At 62.3% G+C, this 23,067-nt stretch overlaps 2 protein-coding genes across 2 annotated transcripts; one reads left to right on the top strand and one right to left on the bottom strand.

Moving 5' to 3' along the window:
- Window positions 1-368: 368 nt before the first annotated feature.
- On the bottom strand, window positions 369-18,378 carry PPP1R16A (protein phosphatase 1 regulatory subunit 16A). Its single transcript, XM_080646428.1, has 11 exons — window positions 18,243-18,378; window positions 4,985-5,967; window positions 3,859-3,929; window positions 3,624-3,769; window positions 2,273-2,376; window positions 2,071-2,195; window positions 1,860-1,985; window positions 1,701-1,776; window positions 1,494-1,623; window positions 1,161-1,326; window positions 369-971 (listed from the first exon to the last, which is right to left on the bottom strand). The coding sequence occupies exons 2-11, from the start codon at window positions 5,241-5,243 to the stop codon at window positions 597-599; spliced, it is 1,578 nt and encodes a 525-aa protein (XP_080502554.1). The 5' UTR covers window positions 5,244-5,967; window positions 18,243-18,378; the 3' UTR covers window positions 369-596.
- Window positions 18,379-21,423: 3,045 nt separating this feature from the next.
- Window positions 21,424-22,971, top strand: FOXH1 (forkhead box H1; the record flags this gene model as incomplete). Its single annotated transcript, XM_080646559.1, has 3 exons — window positions 21,424-21,612; window positions 21,939-22,043; window positions 22,165-22,971. Exons 1-3 carry the CDS (start codon window positions 21,439-21,441, stop codon window positions 22,969-22,971), a joined length of 1,086 nt encoding a protein of 361 aa, XP_080502685.1. The 5' UTR covers window positions 21,424-21,438.
- Window positions 22,972-23,067: the final 96 nt, after the last annotated feature.

A 23,067-nucleotide genomic window follows, 5' to 3' on the forward strand; every position in this document is an offset into this window, starting at 1 on the left:
CAGGAACGGGCTGCATGCCAAGCATGGGGGACCTGCCCCCCAGGTTTCTGACACTAGCCTTGTATGTCTTTGCCCCTCCCTCCCCAAACCAGGATCTCTGCTCCCCTGGCACGCATCCCTGTCCCCAGGGAGTGTCCTTCCACAGCTCCTTTAGGACAGCAAAGAGTTACAGAGGAGCCGCCAGGAGCCAGGGAAGGCAGGGCACAGCGAGGGCCAGGCTTCCTGCCTGGCATCTGCGGGCCTCACTCCCACACGGGCTGGGCCACCACCAGCGAGCCCTAGCGTGCACCCACAGGCCCGACAGGCGCACCCAGGCCCAGCGCACAGCAGCTCCCATGGGGACGGTGGCCCAGCTGAGACACAACAAGGCAGGTGGCAGAGGGCTCTTTATCGAGAGTCACAGGATGAAACAAGGTCTCTGTAGCCAGGTGCCCCCCAGGTATGGCTTCTGCCAAGGCCCATTCCTGCCTGAGGAGGTGGGGTCCCAGATGGCTGGCTGCCCGCCCACAGGGCACACGTCGGGATCTCCAGCAAAAGGCCTGAGGCAGCCTCCGCCGGGCCTGGGAGCAGAGCCTTGGCACCCCAGCGCCAGCCCCTCACATGAGCAGGCAGCACGGCCTCTTCTCCACGGGGGCCTCCTCTGAGGGGGCTGTGAGCTTGAGCAGGGGGGCGTCCCCACCAGCCCTGGAGCCACACTCTGGCTGGGGAGCCTCTGTGTCCGCAGGCAGACCAGACCCGGGGGCCTCGGGCCCGCGCTGCAGCTTAGCAGCCGCTCGCTGGCGCTTGAGCTCCGCCAGGGTGTGGTGGGCCTTGGTGCGGCCCAGGCTGTGGCCTAGGCTGTCGGGGGCCACGCTCTCCAGGGGGTTCAGCTGGTAGGAGACACTCCGGTCGAGCCGCTTGGAGTACAGGTGCCGTCCCGGGGTGCCCCCAACTCGGCCGTTGTGTGGCCTAGACACTTCGGAGTCCTCCTCCTGTAAGAGGAGCGTGGGCCCCAGAGGCCATTCAGGGGGACCCTGTCTGGCCTCCCCTGGTCCTGGGCCCACTGCTGTGTAGTAAAGGGGAGGCACGGGGGTGGGGCACCAGCTAGTCTATGGTGCAGGGTCACTGATCCACCGGCTCCTGGGTCAAGGCCTGCTCCACAGTGAGGGGGAGGGGCTCACCTCAGGGGGCGGTGGCCCGAGCTCAGTGTCTGTCTGGCCGTCCTCATCCTCCTCTGGTGGCTCTGGGCTGGTGGGAGGTGGCTGTTGCCACACAATGGCCTCCTGGGCATGCTCCTTGCGGTACAGGCTGGTGCGCTGGGTTAGACTCACTCGCCTCACCACCTTCCTGGGGGAGTGCAGGGTGAGGTTGGGGAGGACACTTCCCGCCCCGTGGACTCTGCCCCAAGCTCCAGGTGGCACCGTGGCCTGCCACTGCCGTCAGTGGGGGCAAAGGCCTGGGCATGGCCAGAGGGGCGGGGCGGGGGCGGGGCCAGGCAGGGCGCAGGTGCTCACCCCCGGCTGCCAGCACTGGAGGTACGGCGGCGCAGCAGAGAGCGCTGGCGACCTTGGCCCCGCAGGAGTGCGTCCTGCTTGTGCTTCAGCTCCAGCAGCTTGGCCCGCACCTCCTCATCCCCGCACACGTCTGCGGAGAAGCGGGCAAAGGGTCAAGGGCACCCTCCCTCTGCTCACCTGCACCCCGAGGAGGTGGTCCCAGCTCACCGAGAGGCGTCTCTTCCATCAGGGACTTTCCATTGAGGTCGGCACCGTGTGCCACCAGCAGCTCCACCAGGTGCACCTGTGGGTCAGCGGACCAGGCTGCTGAGTTCCAGAGCTGGGAGACCATCAGTGGCCGGCCGCCCACTGCTCCAGCCCACTCACCTGGCCCCAGTACGCCGCGGCATGCAGCGGCTCCCAGCCGTCGCGGTCCTTGGCGCCCAGGCTGACCCGATGCTCCAACAGCAGGGCCGCTGCCTCGCTGAACCCGTTGGCGGCAGCGATGTGTAGCTAAGGCAAACCACCCTCCTGAGTCCTGGCCACGCCCGCAGCACCCCCCCCCCCCCCCCCCCCGCGTTCCCTGGCCAGTCCTCACCAGCGTGGCCCCGTGGTCCCCAGGGGCGTCCAGGTCGGCCCCTGTCTGCAGTAGGCCCCGGATGTCCTCCAGCATGTGCAGCTCCGGCAAGGCCCGGGCCCCCTCAATGCCCTCCTGGGTGATGCCTGCAGGGCAACAGGCTCAGAGCCAGCACCGCGGGCCCCCCGCCCCCCCCTCCGGCAGCAGGTGGGGTCACACTCACCCCGGTTGGCCATGGCCGTCTCAAGGCAGTCCAGCGTCTGCTCATCCTCACAGAGGTCGTAGGGCATGTTTCCATCAGTGTTGACTGCCAAGAGGTCAGCGCCGCTGCAGGGAAGATGGATAGGGTGCTGGCCATAGGGCCCCCTCACCTTCTCCCTACAAGGGAGGTCCAGGCCTCACTCAGAGGTCCTCCTCTGCCAAAGCCTCAGCCTAGGGCTGCCTCCAGGGCAGTGGGGCCGACAATGAGGAGGCCCAGGCCCCAGATGCTGCTGGGAGAGGCTGCCCTGTCCTGTTGGTGCCCCTCAGCCTTGGCTCCTGTCTTCAAGCCCTGCAGTCTTCTCCTGTGTCTCTAGGTTATTGGCACCCATCAGCCCCCATGAACATGCACATTGGGCCCACCTGCCAGGAGTGGGTGATGGTACTCTGGAGGCCCCAGGGGCAGAGCCTGGGCACCAAGACAGCCCTGCAGAGCTGCAGGGAGCAGAGCTCACGTGGGAGCCTGGGGGGACACGGGGGGGTTCTCACTGTGGAGAGGAGAGGGGCTCAGTACTGCCGCTCCCTCGCACATGCCATCAATAAATGGGCCGCTCCACAGACAGTCTGAGCAGCTAACCATCTATCCCCGTGGTCGGCAAACTGCGGCTCGTGAGCCACATGCGGCTCTTTGGCCCCTTGAGTGTGACTCTTCCACAAAATACCATGGCCTGGGAGAGTCTATTTTGAAGAAGTGGCGTTAGAAGAAGTTTAAGTTTAAAAAATTTGGCTCTCAAAAGAAATCTCAATCGTTGTCTTGTTGATATTTGGCTCTGTTGACTGATGAGTTTGCCGACCACTGATCTATCCTACTAGAGGGGTCAGAGTTGAGGAGCTGTGGGCGCGGGAGGGGTGACTACTGGATCTGGTGAAGCCGACCATTGGCACGTTCACTCCTCAGGATAAAGGCCTCACCTGGGTCCAGGTACTGCCTCCCTCCTTGCCAATTTCACCCTCATCACTGACCAGATGGTATTTCTCTGTACGGAGCCTGGGGAGGCCAGGAGGCCAGTGCTGGAGGTCAAGGCTTGCCCTCAGGGAGTTCCTGAACTCATGACAGTCCTTGGCAGGACGTACCCAGGGAAGCAGCCAGGCGGCAAACAACGACCCTGTCCGCAGTGCGTGTGGCCCCTGCCACGCCTGGCTCTCCGTGCCAGGACACAGGCAGTAAGCAAAGGCCAATGGGAACCAGAGGCGAGGGCACGCTTCCTCCAGACGGTGCCCGGGCCGTGTCTCAGGACCAACTGCCCGCTGCCCAGCCGTGGCCCCTCCCTGACCCAGATGCCCACTCTGGCCACACCTGCTCCCAGGGGCCCTACCGGGCAATGAGCAGCTCCACCAGGTGCAGGTGGCCGCAGGTGGCCGCAGCGTGCAGGGGGGTCCAGCTCTCACTGTCACGGGCGTTGACCGTGGCCCCGGCCTCGAGCAGCTGCTGCACCATTTCCCGGAAGTCGTCGATGCAGCTCTGCAAACCAGGCAGCCTGAGCACCAGGCCGGCCCCCTCCACACCCCCGCCCCCAGCCAGCTCGCCCTCCCGGCCCCTGCATGGCTCACCTGGTGCAGGGCCGTCAGGCCGTCCTCATTGGCCAGGTCGGGGCTGACCCCGCTCTGAAGGAACTGGCGGACTGCAAGAAGGAGGGGTGGCTCAGGGGCAGGAATGGAGATCCTGCCACAGGCCGGCTCTGTCCTGGGCGGGCCCTGCACCTGAGGTTACCTGGCTGACTGCTGTGCTGTGGCTGGGAGCAGAGAAGGATGAGGAAGATGGTGGTACAGGTGGCAGGAGGTCTCTGCCTCCAGTCCCTAGCAGGACCCACCCTTCCCAAATCCTGGCACTCCACCCCTCAAGACTCCCAGACGTACCCCCTCCTATGTGAGCGTGGTCGCACTGGGCTCCAGACTACCCCACTCTGGCCTGGGTGTTGGCGCACTCCTCCAAACCCCCTCCCCATGTCCCGTGTCTCCCCCCAGCCTTCCCCACAGACCACTTGGCCCCCACAAACGCCCATCCCTGGTACCTGCACCCCCCTCCCCCCTGCAGGGTGGGCTGAGTGCCCGGGCTCCCCAGGGTCTCCCAGGAGCAGAACTGGCCCGGCCCTCAGGCCTCTTCAGCAGCCCCGCCTTGGGCCCAGGCTCTTGCCAAGGTCACCGGGGACCGCTCTGTGGCCTGGACCTCCCTGGGGGTGCCTGTGGGCAGCACAAGGACGCACCCTCTTCCCCACAGTGCCCTGTGCCACACCCACCGCGCCCTGTCTACTTCCCCAGCCTGGGCCTTCCTCGCCCCCGGCTCTGCAGCAGAGGTCCCTGCCCCGGAAGGAGGCGGGGGAGGGACGGGCAGCCGGCCCAAAGCTTAGGCCAGGAAGGTCCTGAGGGGAAGCCCTGCTCCCCACAGCACTCTCCTGAGCACCGTCCAGCCCCCGGGCCTTTTCCTCCCGGGTCCCCAGCCCAGTCCCCAGCAGGAAGACTGGGCCGCCCCAGCCCACTGCAGCCACACACTGGACACCTCTCCAGGCTCCTAGAAGCCTCGCATCTGAAGCAGGAGCCTGCATGCTGCCCCCTCACCTGCAGCCACAGCTGAGGCAGCTGGGCCGGACCCCAGGTCCCCGTGAGATGCAGCGTGTCCTGGGCAGGCCTCACGAGGACTATGCCAGGGGGGCACCGCCCTAGGGTCAGCCATACTCACCTTCTTCCAGGTCATTTCGGGCAGCGGCCTCGAGAAGGGTGACGCTGGGAGGGAAGAGGACCCGCTTCTGCAGCCTGCCGCCAGCCGCCTCCTTCCGCAGCCGCTCCCTGTGGCCCTTTCTGCCCTGGGCCTCCTTCTCAGCCTGGGCCCACATCTTCACCTGCTGGGCACGGCGCTTCTGGGCGTGCTTCAGCCGCTCCTGCGTGCTCATCCTGCCCACCGCGGGCATCTCTGCCAGCAGCTCCAGGTGCTCGGCCATGGCGGGGGCTTCCTGCCAGGGGGGTTGCTCGGGGCACCAGACAGGGAAACAGGGGGGCCAGGCTGGGCCTGAGGGGCGGGGCAGCCGGCTGGACTGGGACCCTCGGGGGCATCCCCTCCTCAAGGCTCGGTGCCCTCTGCCCCTGGCAAGGCTGGGTCAGGAGATCCCACTCTGACCAGGCTCAGGCAGCCTGAGGGGCACAGGCCCCTGGCAGAAAGGGCGGCGCCAGCAGCCACTTCTCAGGAGCCCTGGCAGCTGGGCTGTTCGAGGGCAGGGCCGCCCTCTCTCCCTCCTGGGGTCAGGGTGCACAGCCTGGGGAGCAGCAGGACCCGTCTGCCTTCGTCCAGGTTCTGCAGCTAGTCGCCCAGGTAACAAGGTCGCAGCTTCCTGGCGCCCCGCCGAAGGGGACGGGCGGGCAGGACAGTGGGCAGAGGCCCCTGCGAGCCCCTTTCCTTCCAGCCTCAGGGGCCCGGGTAGGGCCTGGGAGCAGCCATGGCCTGGCCTCCTCTGTCCTCTGCCTCCTCCTGTCTGTCCCCTGGGTCAGTGCATGGGCACAAACAAGGTGTGGCCGGGGGCGGGCTCAGCAGCCAGGGCAGGGTGTGTGCTTAGAGCCTTGGGGTCCCAGACATGGTGCCCGGGGCGAGGCGGAGCAGGTCTTCCGGAGGGTAGCCCGTGGCGGAGCCGGGCAGGCAATCCAGCCGCAGACAGCAGCGGCTCCAGCAGCCTGAGGAGGAAGAGGAAGCACAGGGAGGCTGGCTCCGGTGGGGACTGGCGAGGCTCCCAGCAGCTGGCAGGTGAGACCGGGGCCTGCCCTGTATGAGGCCCACCCCGCGCCCACAGAGAGCCCTGCCAGGCAACAGTCCTGGCTGCGGGGAGTTGGGGGCTGGGAGCCGGGGGCCCACGGCTTGCTCTGCCCCCTCTGAGTCACACTGTGTTTAAAAAGGCTGAGAAGGGCCCGGTCAGTGTCACTCAGGGGTTGAGCTTCGAACTATGAACCAGGAGGTCACGGTTCAGTTCCTGGTCAGGGCACACGCCTGGGTTGTGGGCTTGATCCCCAGTAGGGGTGTGTAGGAGGCAGCCAATCAATAGTTCTCTCATCACTGATGTTCCTCTCTCTCTCCCTCTCCCATCCTCTCTGAAATATATACACACTAGAGGCCCGATGCGCGAAATCCGTGCAAGGGGCTCAGCCCTCACTGCCCTGGCTGCCTCACGGCCCCGCGGCCCCACCCACTCGTCGATCGGGGAAGGTCGGTCCAGAAGGTGGTTCAGCAGTCCAGTCTAATTAGCATATTAGCTCTTTATTACATAGGAGATATATCCTTTTTTTTTTTTTAAAGAAAGGGCTGAGGAGGGAGCAGGAGGCTGCCTCCAGGGCCCAGGGACTGCTTCGGGGCTGCTCTCTGCCGCTTCCCAAGGCTCCAGGTTCTGGCCCTGGTCCCACAGCATCCGACCTGCCTGCCCCCAGGCCGGGCCAGGCAGCACTGCCTTCTCCTTGGGCTCTCCAGGAACTGCCCAAGGGCAGGCCCTACCTCCTGGGCCATAGGCCAAACAAGGCCCCGCCTGTCCTGGCCAACACCCTGGCTCCCCAGGCCCAGCATCGGGCCTTTTCCTCCTGGGTCCCTAGCCCAGCCCAGTCAATGCCCCAGCCATCTGGGCTGCAAGAAAAGCCCCCATCACGTGGACATGGGCAGAGTGGCCTCCCAGGGCTGGGGTCTATGAAGCTAGGCAGGCAGCTTGGCTGGGGCACAGCCACATAGAATCCACCGTGGCCTTCCTGCCCAGTACCCCTGTGTGGTCACTGGGTGTGGTCACATGACATGCCTCCGGAGGCCCTGGCTGTATTCCATCCAGAAGGTCCCCTTTTCACTCGGCCAGGCCTGTGGCCATCTAGATACTGACCCCTGCTCTGGCCAGACTTGTATTTAGGGCGCCTAGTGAGCACCCCTTCTTTCTGTCGTGGGCCAGATCAAACGAGATCCGGTTCTTCCTGCTTCAGGACCTCCAGGAGCTTCCCTGTCCAGGCCCGACGTGCTCTGGCCTCTGCGAGCCTGGCCTGGGTGGCTTCTTGGGGATGGGATTGGGGACTAACTTGGCCCGGGGAAGAGCTAGCTGTCCAGGCAGCACCCCGATCTGGGCAGCCTGTGTCCAGCTGCCCCCTCTGCAGACTCTTGGGGCCAGGGGCAGGCGCAAGCTGTCCAGACTCCCCGTCCCAGCCCCAGTCCTGCCTTGGCCCTCAGGCACACAGCCTCCCACAGTGAGACAGGCTGGGGCCGGGCCCTGCAGATACCTGCCAGGTCCAGACCACACCTGAGGCACAGCAGAGCCTCACCGCCCCCCCCCCCCCCCGCCAAGGCCCCCTTCCCTCCTTTCTGCTGGTTACCTACAGCTCCCCTCAGGCCCCTCTCTGCCGAAGAGCTGGGATCCACCCCCTCGTCCCTCCTGCAAGGTGGGACCTTCACCTCTTCCATCAGTCTCTGGGCCTGTCAGGGAAACTGACCCCAAGAGACCAAGAACACGGGGCAGAGGTCAGCGCCCTCTGCTCGGCCCTCAGTCTCCAGCCAAAGGAAGTCCCCCCGCCCCAAGCTTCCCAGCAGAGTGGGCCCCAGGGTCTCCTGCACCAGTTTCACTTCTCCAAGACGGTGCCAACGTGAGAGCCACTGCCTGCCTTTGGGAAGTTTAACGAGATGTAAGCAATGTCGTCATTTCATATGAGAAAGGAGACTCTGAGGCCCACGTCCTGCAGACAACCACCTCGAGTCGCTGCTAGCTTCCCACAGAACGCATGCTGTCTTTGGTTTTGAAACGTGAAGGCCATCTCTGCAAACCCATCACCGAGCAGGTCCCCCCGCAGCCGCAGTGGGAGGAAAGGGCGCTGGCTGCGCTGCACACCGGGCCCCGCCCGCCCCAGCACCTGGGGCCGCCCACCCAGGTCCTCTGCCCACCCAGGTCCTCCCTCTGCGGGACACCTGCGGGCCACCCTCCTGCTGGAAGCCCCTGAAGGCAGGCTCCGGGGACTTGGGGCAGCTGGACCTGGGCATCCTCGGAGAAAGAAGGTGCCCAAGGTGACTCCAGGGCCCCGCTGCAGTGGGCACCCCCTCCCAGGACCTGACCCCCCCGCCTGAGACCCCTGCCCCCTGCCCTCACCTCGCTACGCTCAGCCTCCTCTTTCAGCCACAGCCCAGGAACAGCTGCCGGAACCGGAACCGGCGGCCAGCCCCTCGGTGGGGCCAGGAAGGCGAGACCAGCTCAGGAGGGTTTCCCCGGAACGGCCCACACGCCACACCCAGGCTGAGGGGGCTCAGCAGGGCAGCTCCCGCCTCTGTCTACAAAGCCTCCCCCAAGCCTCCCTGGAATGTCAAACAGAGATAATCTGGGCCACTTTTTCCAGTTCTCGGCTCTGTGCCAGGCGAGCTGCACAGGAGTGTGGACGGAGGTGGGAGGCCCCAAAACCTGGGCTCCCCAAGACTGCCAAGAGCACCCCGGGACCCCTGGCCTTTTGGACGGGAGGCCCTGGTCCCCGACCCCAGCCTAGGCGTGTTCCAGCAGCCCCCACACTCACTGCCACTGCCCTCCAGCAGGTCCCTGTCATGACCCCCGCCTTCCACAGGGGGGACAGCCTCTGCCTGAATGCAGGTGCCCGTGAGCCTCTGCTCCACCTGCCTCTCGTGCCCACCCCCGGGCACCTTGCGAGCGAGCGAGGGACAGGGCAACAGGAGCCAGAGTCTGGGAGAGCGGGGGGGGGGGGGGGGGGGGAGGGGAGAATCTCAGCAATGCTGGGGGCGGGGCAGCCCCAGCGGCAAGGCCGGGCCCCTGCCACATCCCCTGGTTCTGGGGGTTTCACGTCTGCCCTGCCTGGGCTGTTGGAGTGGGCTCCCATAGCTGCCAATCAAAAGAGCTGGTTCTATTTGTGGCATCCTATATAACAAATATGCAAATTGACCCTCACACCCTCACAAGATGACTGCCTATGACCAGGCCGGCAGGGGAGTTAGTGAGGGACGACCAAACAACTGAACAGCAGACTGAGTGGTGAGACCAGGCCGGCGAGGGGGGGTAGTTGGGGGCGACCAGGCCAGCAAGAGGGGTGCAGTTGGGGGCAACTAGGCCAGCATGGGGGGCAGTTAGGGGTGATCAGGCCGGCACGCAGATGCAGTGAGGGGCGATCAGGCTGGCGGCGGCGGGGGGCAGTTAGGGGCAACCAGGCAGGCAGGCAAGTGAATGATTAAGAGCCAGCGGTCCAGGATTGTGAGAGGAATGTCCGACTGCAGGTTTAGGCCCGATCCCTGGGATGGGGCCTAAACAGACAGTCAGACATCCCCCGAGGGGTCCCAGATTGGAGAGGGTGCAGGCTGGGCTGAGGGGACTGCCCCCCCCCCGCCCCCATGTACAAATTTCGTGCACAGTGTCTCTAGTTACTTATAATAGCCCGAAGGGAAACTTTCACAGATGCCCCGACTCTAAGTAAAGTGTGTTGTCATTCTGCAGAAACACAGAGACAAGGTGAGATGAGGTCATTGAAACGTCATGGCGCGGGACTGTGCACCTTCACCAGACTCCGAGGCAGAGCGGACACTGCCCTGGCCTGCAGGCGCAGAGAGGGCGAGACTCCTGGGCAGCGAGGGGGCCGCGCAGCAAGGCCTCAGGGACACCCGTAGTTCATTAGGCCCCCCAGCCCCACCCGGACTTGGCTCACCCGGGAGACTGCGTCCCTGCAGAACGCCCCACCCCACAGGCACAGGTGCCCCATTTCCAGGCGGTGAAGGCCAGATGCCCAGACCCTGTCTGGGGCCCTGGCCTGTCTCTTCCACAAGCGGACACGCTTGTTGGGGGCTCAGCGAGCGCCAGCACCTGGAGGAGGGGCCTCTGTCATGTGGGAAAGCTGGTGGCGAAGCCGGCAGAGCCATGTGGCTGGGCAGCAGGCCCCTCAGGCCCACGTGCCCCGCGGCTCACTCCGCCCAGAGCCGGAGCAGGTGCCCGGAGACCCTGAAACGTGAGGAGTGCCGCACGGGGCCGTGAAGAAGCGGCCGTGTGAGGGCTCCGGCCCCCCGACGGCTCTCCTCACTGCCCTGCTCCCCCCGGCTATGCTCGGGGGGGGGGGGGGGGGACAAAGGGGAACAAGGGCAGGCCCTACCCTCAGCGAGGCCCACTGCAGGCAGGCAGAGGTCACGGGGTGGCCGTCCAGGGGCCTCGGCGCCCGGATCCCTGTGAGGAGAAGGGCCCCGAGCAGGCCGGGGAGCGGCAGTGCGGAGCTGGGGGCCGGCGGGTGGGCTGAGGAGGTGTGGGTGGCAGGGGCAGTGTGGCAGCGGCTTCTCAAAATGGTGGGGAGACTGTGGAGGAGCAAATCGGGTGCTGCCATGGGCACCCTGCCCACGGACACCCTATGTGCAGAGCAGCACCCCCAGGGCACACTCACCTGCCCAGAGGCCTGCCCTGGAACTTTCTAGACGCTAACCCCCAGCACTCCCACCAGGCCCCTGGCCGCAGCACCTTTGGGACAAAAACGCTGGAAGTGACCTGCCAGCCTTCGAAGGGGCCGCGCTAAGGAGGTCCCAGGGGCTTAGGAGGGAGCCCGTGCACGCGTGGCGCCTGTTCAGTGGAAAGGTGTAAAATCTGCGTATGACAGGCTGCCTTTCGGTAAACAGGGAATAAACAATGTAGGTTTGTGTCCACGTAGACACACGAGAGATGACTGATGGGTCACAGGTGGGGGGGGGCGGGGGCGCGCAGCTGGGTGGTGAGCACTTTAGGTCATTTCTGTTGTTTGACTCTGAGACCTGAAGGTAAACTTCAAAACAACCTGACACGCTCTGCTCGGACCGGGCGGGTGGGGCTGTAGAGCGCATGCCGCCTTCTGTCCTGGCCAAGAAGCTGGCCTCTGCCCAACCGGCCGCAGGAGCCAGAGGCTTTCAGACAAATGAGTGATGTGATCAGACCCGGGTGGGGGCCTCACCAGACGCTGACACCTGCGCGCTCCCCAGCAGGGAGTGGACAGAGGACAAGAGTAACCAGGGGCAGGTGGGGAGGCGGTCAGATCCCAGGAAAGGCTAGCAAGGGGCGGGGGGGGGGGGGGAGGAGGAAGGAGGGCCCTGAAAAGGGGGCGGGGCGGGGCTGGGAGCATGTCCAGGTGAGGGGCAGAGGGGAGAAGACCAGGTGGCTGCTGCAGGGACCGTGGGGAGGGCTGAGCAGGCGGCAGGGAGCCCCAGGACACAGACAGGGTCCCCCTCTTCTCATGGTCACATCAGACCCCGTGGGAGAAACAATCAAACCACAGACGGGAGGGGACAAGCAAAGGGATAGCCTTTCTGAGCCTGACACAAAACCCAGAAACCGAAAAGAAAATGGATTAATCCGATTACACTCCATTTCCAAAACGCCCGCGCTGTGCAAACACCACCAAACCTGCTGAGCTCGCCTCGGGCACACACCCCTTCCTCCTCCCTCCTCTGCCGCACGCCCCTCACCTCTGCCTTCCTCTCTCCCTCTCCGGAGCGCCAAGGGCCCTGCCTTTGCCGCTGTAACTTGTAACTTGTCTCCTGAGCCCGTTTCTTCTGCTCACGTGCTCCCCTCATCTGTCTCGGAGGAGGAACGGCAACAAAAGGCACCGGAGTCTCCGGGGAAAACCACACGGGAGCACCGCGCCGACGGGTCAGACTCAGAACGGGAACGGTGTCTCCCCGGAGCTCACCTCAGACGCCATGGAATCAGCCAAACCCCGCAGTTGTGCTGCAAACTCTAATTTCCCAACACAAGTCTCTCTCCAAACTAAGTCTCCATTTTACAGGAAATGCAACAGGTCAAGAATAGTGGGGACCACCCTAAAAGGAACAAGTTTCAGGTGCTTATACATGTAGATAGCGAGGTCCATCATAAAGGTTAGCAAGACGCTAAGGCACGGGCTTGGGGGGGAGTGGGCTCCGGGGGCAAGCGCGCCCGTGTGCAGGCAGCGGCTCCGGCCCCGCACAGCGGGAAGGGAGTCTTTCCAATGGAGACACGGGTCCAGGCAGCTCAGGGGGCCAGGGGCTGTGCCTCGCAGTGTGCCCGAGGGGAAGCCTGCAAGGACAGGGGCGGCCCCCGAGCTAGCGCGTGGCCAACTGGACTCAACACAACTGGAGCGTCTGCTCGGCCAAAGACCCTGTGAAGGGGCTGGAGGACATGTTTGCACACCACAGAGCCAACCAGGACACAGGGCGAGAGGCCCTGCCGGCTTTACCCTCAAGGAGACGCCAACGGTGGCCATAGGGAGCCCCCCCGCCACCCCCAGGAACGGCACGGCGGGAGCAAGGGTCTCCCACGGCTGGGGTGCGGCCACTCTGGAAAAGTTTGGCAGTTTCTTAAAAAAAAACTAAACGTGTGCTTACCGCATGACTGAGCAGCTGTGCTTTGGGGCACTTATCCCAGAGAAAGGAACATTTAAGTTCACACAAAAACCTGTACGTGGGTTTCATAGCGACTTGATTCATGACAGCCCCACGCTGGAAACAGGTGTCCCTTCACGGAACCCACCAAGACCAGGTGCGCACAGCTCACCTGGGGCAGGAGGGCACCAGCGCGGCCCCAGCGCAGCCCAAGGCACTCCCCGGCGGCCAGATCCAGCGTGTGGGGCGGAGCTGGGGAAGGGGAGGCTGCCCCAGGCTCACGGCGTCCTGGGTGGTGACACATATCTACACGTGTGACACGTGCGACAGGCTGCACAGAGCTAAGCACACATTCACGCACTCACACGCAACACGTGGAACGCTGGTAAGCCTGTAAGGGTCTGTGTCCCGGGCGAGGGCGGCAGCGCGGGCACGTGCCTGTGGGGGACCGGGACGTGAGGGGTCTCTCTGAATGACTTCTTACAACTATGTATGTACATCTACATGATCTCAAAATCACATTCAAAAGTAAAACGAGTGACAAAGCAAGCCACCAAGTAGGAAGTAATATTGGCAACGCTCTCCCCAACAGGAACGCGGGCCGAAGGCTTCCCTCGGCAGCCACTCCGCATCAGCACACACCCACAAAGGTGCCCACGTCCTTGGTCATCAGGGAAGCGCACAGGAAACCTGACACAGCCCGGGACACGCCCACCATGGCTGCGCCCGACCACGTGGGGGTGTCCGTGAAACACGCACTCCCCCACCGCCATCCCGCTCCTGGCACTGTCCCCAGCAGAAACGTGCCGGGTCCCCACACGGAACCCGCTCTGGGCCATGGCTACCACGGACATCCCAGGGCAGCTGACCAACAGGGACACAGGCTTTCGTTCACGGACCAGAGACGCTCGGCTCCCTGAGGCTCCCGGCGGCACTGGGCCACGCAGCGGGCAGTGCACTCCGAGACGAAGGGCACCCGTGGCCTCCCAGGCCCGGCCTCATTGGCAGTGGGAACCACCAGGATGGCTCCCGGCAGCAGCAGAGGAGGGATCAGCTGTCAAGTAACCCTTGCCGGGCACAGTGTCAGAATGCCCTGCCGGAGGCCAGCCCTGGAGGCTGGAGGGTTAAGAGCCCCTGGGAGGGCCCAGCCAGCCAGGGCGCTGAGGCCAGAAGCAGAAAGCGGGCAGATGGAGAGGAATGTGCAACACTCTGAGACAGAAGGCGTGTGGGAGACGTGCAGGATATTCTTAGGAACCTATAGGAGGGTTACTCAAATAAATAGCAAGGTTGTAGAGCACAAGCTCAGTGTCAAAATCAACTGCATGTCTCTGTACTTGGACAATGCAGAACTTTAAATACCATTTACAAAATCCGTATCACAAAGCATGGAATACACACACACACACACACACACACACACACACACACACACCAGGCAAGCAGACCCGGAGGACAACCCCAGCTGCAACCACGTGAGGTCAGGAGCCACCCAGCTAAGATGATTCTGAACTCCTTACCCACACAGAAACTCTGAGATAATGTGTATTGCTTAAACCATTCTATTTTAAGATTATTTGTTAAAAGGCAATAGACAGCCGAAACTGGTTTGGCTCAGTGGATAGAGCGTTGGCCTGCAAACTGAAAGGTCCCGGGTTCGATTCCGGTCGGGGGCATGTACCTTGGTTGTGGGCACATCCTCAGTGGGAGGTGTGCAGGAGGCAGCTGATCGATGTTTCTAGCTCTCTATCCCTCTCTCTTCCTCTCTGTGAAATACCAATAAAATATACTTTAAAAAAAAATAAAATAAAAGGCAATAGGCAATTAGTACAGAGACCTAAATAAATGGACATGTATCATGTTCTATATTGTTAAAATGTCAATTCACCCCAAATAGAGCTACAGGATTAATACAATCCCAATAAGCTTCTTTTTTTGTGGGAAATCACAAGCTAATTCTAAATGTATAAGGAACTGCACAACATCTCAAAGAACCAAAATGATGTGAAAAACGGAAACCAAGTTGGAGAATTTACGGTTCTCGACCTCGAGACGTACGAAGCTACAGCAATCAAACCCGTGGGGTAGCGGCACAAGGTACATGCATAAAACGGAGGATCCAGAAACAGACCCACTCCTGCACGTCAACCGGTTTCCAACAAGGTGTTGGGCCATATGACGGAGGGAGGGTGGTCTTCAAAAAGGGGAGTCGGGACAGCCAGATGCCCGCAAGGAGACGAGGCCCTTGGCCTCTCCTCGCGGCGTGGAAGGAAACACGGGCAAACTGGACTTGGTCGAAATGAAAAGCGTCTACCGTTCAAGACACTGGCACACAATTACCAGGCGGGCCAGCCCGGGAGAACGGGACTGGCATCCTAAAGATGCAAAGAACTCTGAAAACTCGGTGGGACAGCCCTAACCGGTGTGGCTCAGTGGATAGAGCGTCGGCCTGCGGACGGAAGGGTCCCGGGTTCGATTCCGGTCAAGGGCACGGACCTGGGTTGCGGGCACATCCCCAGTAGGGGGCGTGCAGGAGGCAGCTGATCGATGTCTCTCTCTCATCGATGTTTCTAACTTTCTATCCCTCTCTCTTCCTCTCTGTAAAAAGTCAATAAAATATATTTAAAAAAAAAAAAAAAAACTCGGTAAGACAAACAGCCCTTTTTTTAAAAAAATATATTTTATTGATTTTTTACAGAGAAGAAGGGAGAGGTATAGAGAGTTAGAAACATCGATCAGCTGCCTCCTGCACACCCCCCACTGGAGATGTGCCCGCAACCAAGGTACGTGCCCTTGACTGGAATCAAATCTGGGACCTTTCAGTCCGCAGGCCGACGCTCTATCCACTGAGCCAAACCGGCCAGGGCCAAACAGCCCATTTTTTAAAAAAGTTTTTATTGATTTCAGAGGAAGAGGGGGAGAGAGAGAGAGAGAGAAACATCGATCAGCCGCCTCCCGAAAGCCTCTACCAGGGATTGAGCATGTACCCCGACCAGGAAGCCAACCAGTGAGCCCCCGGTGCACAGGACGACACTCAACCAGCTGAGCCACACCGGCCAGGGCACACAGCCCGTTTTTTAAAGGGCAAAGGATTTGAACAGACACCTCACAAAAGAACATATACAAACGGCCAACAAAGCAAGCACATGAAGAAGATGCTCAACACCACCCTTAGGAAATGCCCCCGACACGCCTGTGAAAGGGCTGAACTTTTAAAAGGATGACAGCGCTACCTTAAAGAGAATATGGAGCGAGGGGGGATGTAAAACGAACGTGAAGCCATTTTAGAAAATAGTTGGGCACTTTCTTATGAAGTTAACCACACACTTCAACCCGTTCTATCATTTCGGACCAAGAGAAACAAACCCCATGTCCACACAGACTTGTAAGCATGAACGCTCAGAGCAGCTGTGCTCACAGCCGCCGAACCCTGGTGTGCGTACACCTGCCCCGCCGGTGTGTGGCTCGGTGGCTGAGTGTCAACCCATGAACCAGGAGGTCACAGTTCAATTCCCTGTCAGGGCCCAGGCCCGGGCTGTGGGCTCCGATACCCAGTAGGGAGTGTGCAGGAGGCAGCCGATTGATAATCCTCTCTCATCGTTGATGTTTCTATCTCTTTCCCTCTCCCTTCCTCTCTCTGAAAATCAATAAAAAATAAGTAAATAAATGTTACTATAGGATAATTTATCTTTAAAAAAGAAAGAAAAAGAAAGAAAGAAAGAAAGAAAGAAAGAAAGAAAGAAATGGCTGTTACCTGCACCATGGAATACCCCACTCAGCAAAACAGGGATCAACTACCCAACGTTCCCGCAGGGGAAGGAGTCCGACACCAAGGGTTTGTGTATGGTTTTGTTCGTGTGGAACTCTACGAGGGAGACGGGAATCTATAGGAGAAAGCCATGCACTGGTCGCCGAGGCTCTACCCCTAGACGGCGGCCGTGCTTCCCAGACGGGCACATGTCTCAAAATCCACCAAGCACACGCTCTCCTCCGTGGCACCCTCCCCCTGGGCATCTGTGGAAGCAGACTTCCGGGCCCCTCTCGGGGCCCCTTCTCAGCATGGGTGCTAGGGAGGGCCTGCCCAAAGCCACAGAGCTGGAAGGGGTGGGAGAAGCTCGCTCTCTCCCTTCCACCTCCACGCAGAGGTTGTGCGTGCGTGGTGAAAAGGTGGTGGGACGGGGCCAGAGCAGAGGAGGGAGGATTTCGGGCGAGTACAAGAATCAGATCACTCACCTGGCTAAGGCACAAAGGATGAAGGCAAAGAGCTGAGACTGAGCCAAGGTCACGGGGCGGGGTGGGGGTGGGGGTGGGGGGGCAGCTGCCGCACCCAGCTATTTGGATGGAGGAATGGGTGGGAAGTGCCCTATCAGGGTTCTTCAGGAGGAAGTTTTGAGAGAGCCAGGAGGTGAGGGAAGAGCCTGGGACTCCCACTCAGATGCCTTGCTTTGCTGACGCGTGGACTGTGCTGGGGCTGGGGTGGGGCACTCTTGGGCAGCTATGGTATGCTGGTCACCCGAGGTTCACCTGAGACGCAGACTCCAAAACGGCACACAGTGAACAGGCCGCTGGTAGACACCAGAGATTTGGGGAGGGCCCCCCCTTTCTCTGGCTTCCCTAAACCTGGCCCTCTCCGCAGCCACGGAGGTTAATCCCACAATCACCGCAGCCTTTGCTCCAGGACGGCAAGGGGTCCCCACCGACCCTGGTACTTGATTGCAGGCCTGGGGTACCCCCTGCACAGCACGGGGCCAGGCGCTTTCCACACATTAGGACGTCTCCACGTGACCCCAATTTGTGAGGCGGAGCCCGGGATCCCCACACTCTTAAGTGAGGTCACTCGAGCCCCTGAAAGTTTAAGGAACTTGCCGGGGAGAGGCCCCAGTGGGTCCCCTGGCCTGAGGCCGAAGCCCACACCAAGCCTGGGTGAGTCACTTCCCCGCGGGCCCCGCAGGGCCTGGGCTGAAATGGAGATGCTTCCAGAGCTGACCACAGGCTGCAGGAATGAAAACCACCCCTCGCGTCGGCATTCCGGTGCCCTTCACGGGGCGTCTCTTCTCCAAGCTGCTCCTGACCCTTGGCACCGACCCTGGGCCTCACCCACCAGCACCCAGTGGGGCCTGGAGAGACCTCTGCCCTGGCCTGTGTGCGGCCCAGACCTGGGATTCCCTGAGGCGGCCCATCTGGGCCCAGCCTCCTCTTCCTCCCCACCTGATCTTATCTTCCTCTTCCTCTCAGCTCAGCACAGCCTCCCCTCAGGCCTCCTCCCTCCTGGGGGCCCGCATCCCGTCTCCCCCAGGCTGGCCTCCCGTCTCCCCAAGGACCCATCCTCCTCTCTCCCTGGGGGCCCGGCCTCCCGTCTCCCCCTATGACCGGCCTCCGATCTCCCCCAGGCTGGCCTCCCGTCTCCCCAAGGACCCATCCTCCTCTCTCCCTGGGGGCCCGGCCTCCCGTCTCCCCCTATGACCGGCCTCCTGTCTCCCCCAGGCTGGCCTCCTCTCCCCGTGACCGGCCTCATTCCCCAAGGCTGGCCCGGCCTCCCATCTCCCGGGGGGGCCCGGCCTCCTCCCTCCTGGGGGCCCGGCCTCCCGTCTCCCGGGGGGCCCCGGCCTCCTCCCACCGCAGGCCCCGGAAGTCTGAGCCTCACCTTCCGCCGCGCGCAATCGGTCGGATCCGATCCACCGGTCAGACAGCCCCGCGCTCCTCCAGGCGCCGCAGGGGTGGGTCCCGCGCCGGGCCCTCGCCATGGCAACGCTACACTTCCGGCCGCGCGGCCCAGAGCCGGAAGCCCGGCGCCCGAGGGAGCCGGGGGCGGGGTCTGCCGTGAGCGGCGGGTGAATCTCTGCGGCAGGGGCGCCCTCGGCGTGGGTGGGCCCGGGTGGGGCGGGGAGGGCGAGTCGTTGGGAGGCTCTCGGGAGGGTGGTCATCCCTGCAGGCCGGGCTTTAAAGGAAGGGTCGGCGTTCAGCCGACGGAGCGGAGGCACCTCGCGGACAGGGAGCAGCGGGCGCGGCGGGGAGGACCGGTGCGGAGCCTCGGGCGGCAGCGGGCTGTGGTCAGAGGTGGCCGGGCTGGAACAGGAGCTGGATCTATCCTGCAAGCGAGGGGGGACCCGAGAGGAGAGCGGAGACGGAAGGCCCAGTGGGCCAGGAGGCCATCGGTGGTAACCGCCTGGTGAGACACACGACACCGTCCGGAGCTCTCGGAACAGAGGCAGCCGAGAGGCGCCGAGGGCAGAGGCAGCCAGGCGAAGTCTGAAGGGAGCGGCGGGCGGTGCGAACAGCGGGGCACCCCACGTGCACCTCAGCCCAGGCTTCACCGTGCTCCGTCCGATAGCCGCCCTGGGGCCCGGGGGCCTTGGGACCAACAGTAGCCACCACTGCCAGTAAGATCTGGACAAACTTGCCCGGTGTGTGTGGTTGAGGGCATCTGGGTTTTGTTTTTTTAAAAAATATTTTATTGATATTTTACAGAGAGGAAGGGAGAGGGATAAAAAGCTAGAAACATCCATGAGAGAGAAACATCCATCAGCTGCCTCCTGCACACCTCCCACTGGGGATGTGCCCGCAACCAAGGTACATGCCCTTGACCGGAATCGAACCCGGGACCCTTCAGTCCGCAGGCCGACGCTCTATCCACGGAGCCACACCGGTTTCGGCGGCATCTGGGTTTTAAGGCCTGGACTGACTCATAGATCAGGCAGCCTCAGGGAGGACACGGTGAGGGGATGGAGAGGGTCTGGGAGTTAGGAGGACTGGTGAGTCTGGGTGGCTGCCAGAGACGTTTTGCTGGGACCACACCTGTGGATCAGTCCTGTCCCTGCTAAAGCCCTCACAGGGGGCCAGGTCTGCGCAGGGGGTGCTGGTCCCTCAGGCTTCACTAGCCTGAGCTTCCACCACCTCCCCTAGAGAGCCCCTCCCCCACCCAGGCCAGCCCCCTCCAGCCTGGAGCGCATTTCCCTCCTAGACCCCAGAGGAACCCTGGTGTGCCCGCAAGGACTTTTTAAATATGCAATACCGAGGGAAGGTAGGGGAGGGTGGGGGTAAGGGCGAGAGATCAACCAAAGGACTTGTATGCATGCATATAAGCCTAACCAATGGACACAGACACCAGGGGGGTGAGGGCATGAGTGGGGGAGTGGGGGGGGGAAGGGGGGGATAAGGACACATATGTAATACCTTAATCAATAAAGAAAAAATAATAAAACACACACACACAAATAAAATAGGCAATACCTGACTATTTAGAGAGGGACGCTGACCTCTTTTCCTTTAGATTATCAAATAAAAATATAACAGTCAACATAGCTGGTTTAAATGAATCAAAGTTATACCGATTTTAAAAATATATGTTTTTATTGATTTCAGAGGGAGATGAAGGGAGAGGGATAGAGAGATAGAAACATCGATTGGCTGCCTCCTGCAACCAGATGAAGCCTGCAACCCAGGCATGTGCCCTGACCAGGAATCAAACGGGTGACCTCTTGGTTCATGGGTTGATGCTCAACCACTGAGCCACACCAGCCAGGACCTATTTGGTTTGTTGTTGTTTTTTGTCAGATGGGGGGGGGGGGGATTTTTTTTGGTGTGACACCGCAGACTTTTAGTAATTATTTTATGTGCCATGAGATGAAAACAATTGAAAACCGTTGTTCTAGGCCAGGGGTGGGAAACCTTTCTTCTGCCAAGGGCCTTTGGATATTTATAACATCATTCCCGGGCCATACAAAATCATCAACTTAAACATTACGTGGCTCTGAAAAAAGCTCCTAGGTTTATTGAATTTCGAGTCCCGCCTGCAGTTGCCCTGATGGGGCCAGACCAAATGACACCGCATGTCCCCGCCAGACATTCCCCACCCCTGTCCTAGACCAAGCGCCAGGGCGCTGTGGCCGCCTCGAAGTCCTTCCTGTGCACCCCCCCACACACAAGCCTGCACGCACTCCCACGCGGGGTGAAGCCAGGTGCTCCTGGAAGACTCTCCTGGGGAGGGATTGTGACCCATGGGGCTCCCTGAGAAGTGGCTAGGAGACCCGTTCCTCCTGTGCACCCCAGCCCAGGGTACTGCCCAAGTGCCCCCAAGGAAGGAGAGGCATCCTCCCCCAGGGGTAACCCCCAGAGCAGGAGAAGAAAGGTGAGGCAACCCTGGCTCCTAGAAGTCCTCCATGGCCAGCAGGTCCAGCTCACCCAGGGCCAGCGTTAAATGAGGGCCGTCCGCTCCAACGACCGACTGTGGACGGGCACCAAGATCTCCAGGGCCTGGGGAGCCACGGCGGCCCTGCAGCAGCCCCTGGGAAAATCCTTTGAATCAACTGTGTCTCTCTCCGCCCCCCACTCGAGGTTTCCTCCAGTCCACCACTCAGGTCCTCCCAGCTGCTTGGCCTTGAACCCCTCTTGGCAGCCTGGCTAGAGCAAATCACTCTCCTGTCTGTTAAATGGGAGCCTATAAGCCCCAACCCGGACAGATTGATAAAATAACCCTGAGTCCTGGGCCCCTTCCGGGCTTTTCCTTCCAGCTCATAGGGGGTGCCAAAGGCAGCCCAGGGGTGAGAAACAAGGCCTGGGTGGCCTCCTGCAACCCCCACTGGAATCTCCCCTGCCCCTCCCTCCCAGATTAACTGAAACCTGCTAATTGTGGCAGCCCTCTGCCTGGTCCCCTCCCCCACCGCCCTATTTCACCTCCCTTTGCCTCCTCTCCCCTCCCCCTTCCATCCGAATGATAAAGGGCCCGGGGCCCCGCCTGCCCCCACCCAGCCTCAGGCCCTAGCCCTGCCTCCCCATCCTACCCTATTGCCCTGCGCCCTCAGCCCTTCCAGACCCTTGCCCACGTTGCTGGCCTCCCCTTTATGGGGCCCTGCAGCAACCCAGGCCTGGGGCTCGCGGGGGCAGAGTCGCCCTCCCAGCCCCCCAAGAGGAGGAAGAAGAGATACCTTCGGCATGACAAGCCGCCCTACACCTACTTGGCTATGATCGCCCTGGTGATCCAGGCTGCACCTTCCCGCAGGCTGAAGCTGGCCCAGGTGAGAGGGTCCCCGCTCTCGCTCGCACTCCGTGTTGGGACCTTTCCCCAGACCCGACCCCCACCTACTTCCAGGCTTAGGCTCCGGCCTCCATGCCCACCTGGCCCTGCCCAGCTATGCCAATGGGGCCAGTACCGATTTGGGCACCGGAGGAGAGAGCTGAGGTGCTCAGAAGGCCCAACCCTCACTAGCGAGGTGCCCTCTTCTCCCTCGGGCGTGCAGGTGTTGGGAGGTGGTGCAGGGGCGCCCCTAAGCTTGGCTGTGGGGGAGGGGCGGCGCTGCCCCCCTGCGCGCCCAGGCTCACGGCGCCCACCCCGTGGTTTCAGATCATCCGTCAGGTCCAGGCCGTGTTCCCCTTCTTCAGGGACGACTATGAGGGCTGGAAGGACTCCATCCGCCACAACCTCTCTTCCAACCGCTGCTTCCGCAAGGTGGGGCAGGGCCGGGGCCGGAGCGGGAGCCGGGGGCGGGGTGAGAAGGGAAATCCTGAATATCCCGGGTCGGGCGGCCCCACCAAGCTTGCGCCCCCCTCCCCCCCCACACACACACCAGGTGCCCAAGGATCCTGCGAAGCCCAAGGCCAAGGGCAACTTCTGGGCGGTCGACGTGAGCCTGATCCCGGCGGAGGCGCTGCGGCTGCAGAACACGGCCCTGTGCCGGCGCTGGCAGGGCAGGGGCGCGCGGGGGACCTTCGCCAAGGACCTGGGCCCCTACGTGCTGCAGGGCCGGCCCTACCGACCGCCCAAGCCGCCCCGTCCTCCCAGTCCCCAGCTGCCACCCAGCGAGGGCTTCAGCATCAAGTCCCTGCTGGGGGACGCCGGGGAGGGAGCACCCCCAAGCAGCCAAGGTGGAGCGGGTGCCCTTCCAAGTAAGGAGGAGGTGGTGCCCACACCGCCCGTGCCCTCTGAGCGGCCACTGTGGCCCCTCTGCCCCCTCCCAGGGATCATGAGGCCAGAGGGGGAGACTTCCCAGGGGAGAGCCAGCAGGCCTCCACCCCTCTGCCCTGAGCCCAGGGCCTGGCCTCTCCACTTACTGCCGGGTACCTCCGACCCTGGGGGTCACAGGGCTTCCCTTTGGGGGCAGCTCCCCACCTCCTACTTGCCCATATATACCCCCAACGTGGTAGTGCCCTTGGCACCGCTACCACCCACCTCCTGCCCCCAGTGCCCGCCCTCATCCAGCCCAGCCTACTGGGGTGTGGCCCCTGAAACCCACAGCCCTCCAGGGCTGCTCTGGGATCTAGATGCCCTATTCCAGGGGGTGCCACCCAACAAGAGCATCTATGACGTGTGGGTTAGCCACCCCGGAGAACTGGCCGCCCCCACCCCAGGGTGGCTGCTCTCTTGGTACAGCCTGTGAGCTCCAGGGCAGGGGCTGCCTCCCCTCCCCCACCCCCACCCCGCCCCACCCTTGCTGCCACTGGCTTGTTGAGGGGACCGAAGGCCAAGAGGACTC

This window comes from Plecotus auritus, assembly GCF_963455305.1.
Source record: "Plecotus auritus genome assembly, chromosome: 11".
In the NCBI taxonomy this organism is placed as follows: domain Eukaryota; kingdom Metazoa; phylum Chordata; class Mammalia; order Chiroptera; family Vespertilionidae; genus Plecotus; species Plecotus auritus.

What these genes read in the sequence shown, in the direction of transcription:
- PPP1R16A (XM_080646428.1), bottom strand. Translation starts at nt 5,243, where the DNA reads ATGGCCGAGCACCTGGAGCTGCTGGCAGAGATGCCCGCGGTGGGCAGG. An exon ending in GACGGCCATGGCCAACCGGG is followed by an intron (nt 2,196 to 2,272) that starts GTGAGTGTGACC and finishes GTTGCCCTGCAG; the next exon opens with GCATCACCCAGGAGGGCATT. An exon ending in TCCAGTGCTGGCAGCCGGGG is followed by an intron (nt 1,327 to 1,493) that starts GTGAGCACCTGC and finishes GCACTCCCCCAG; the next exon opens with GAAGGTGGTGAGGCGAGTGA.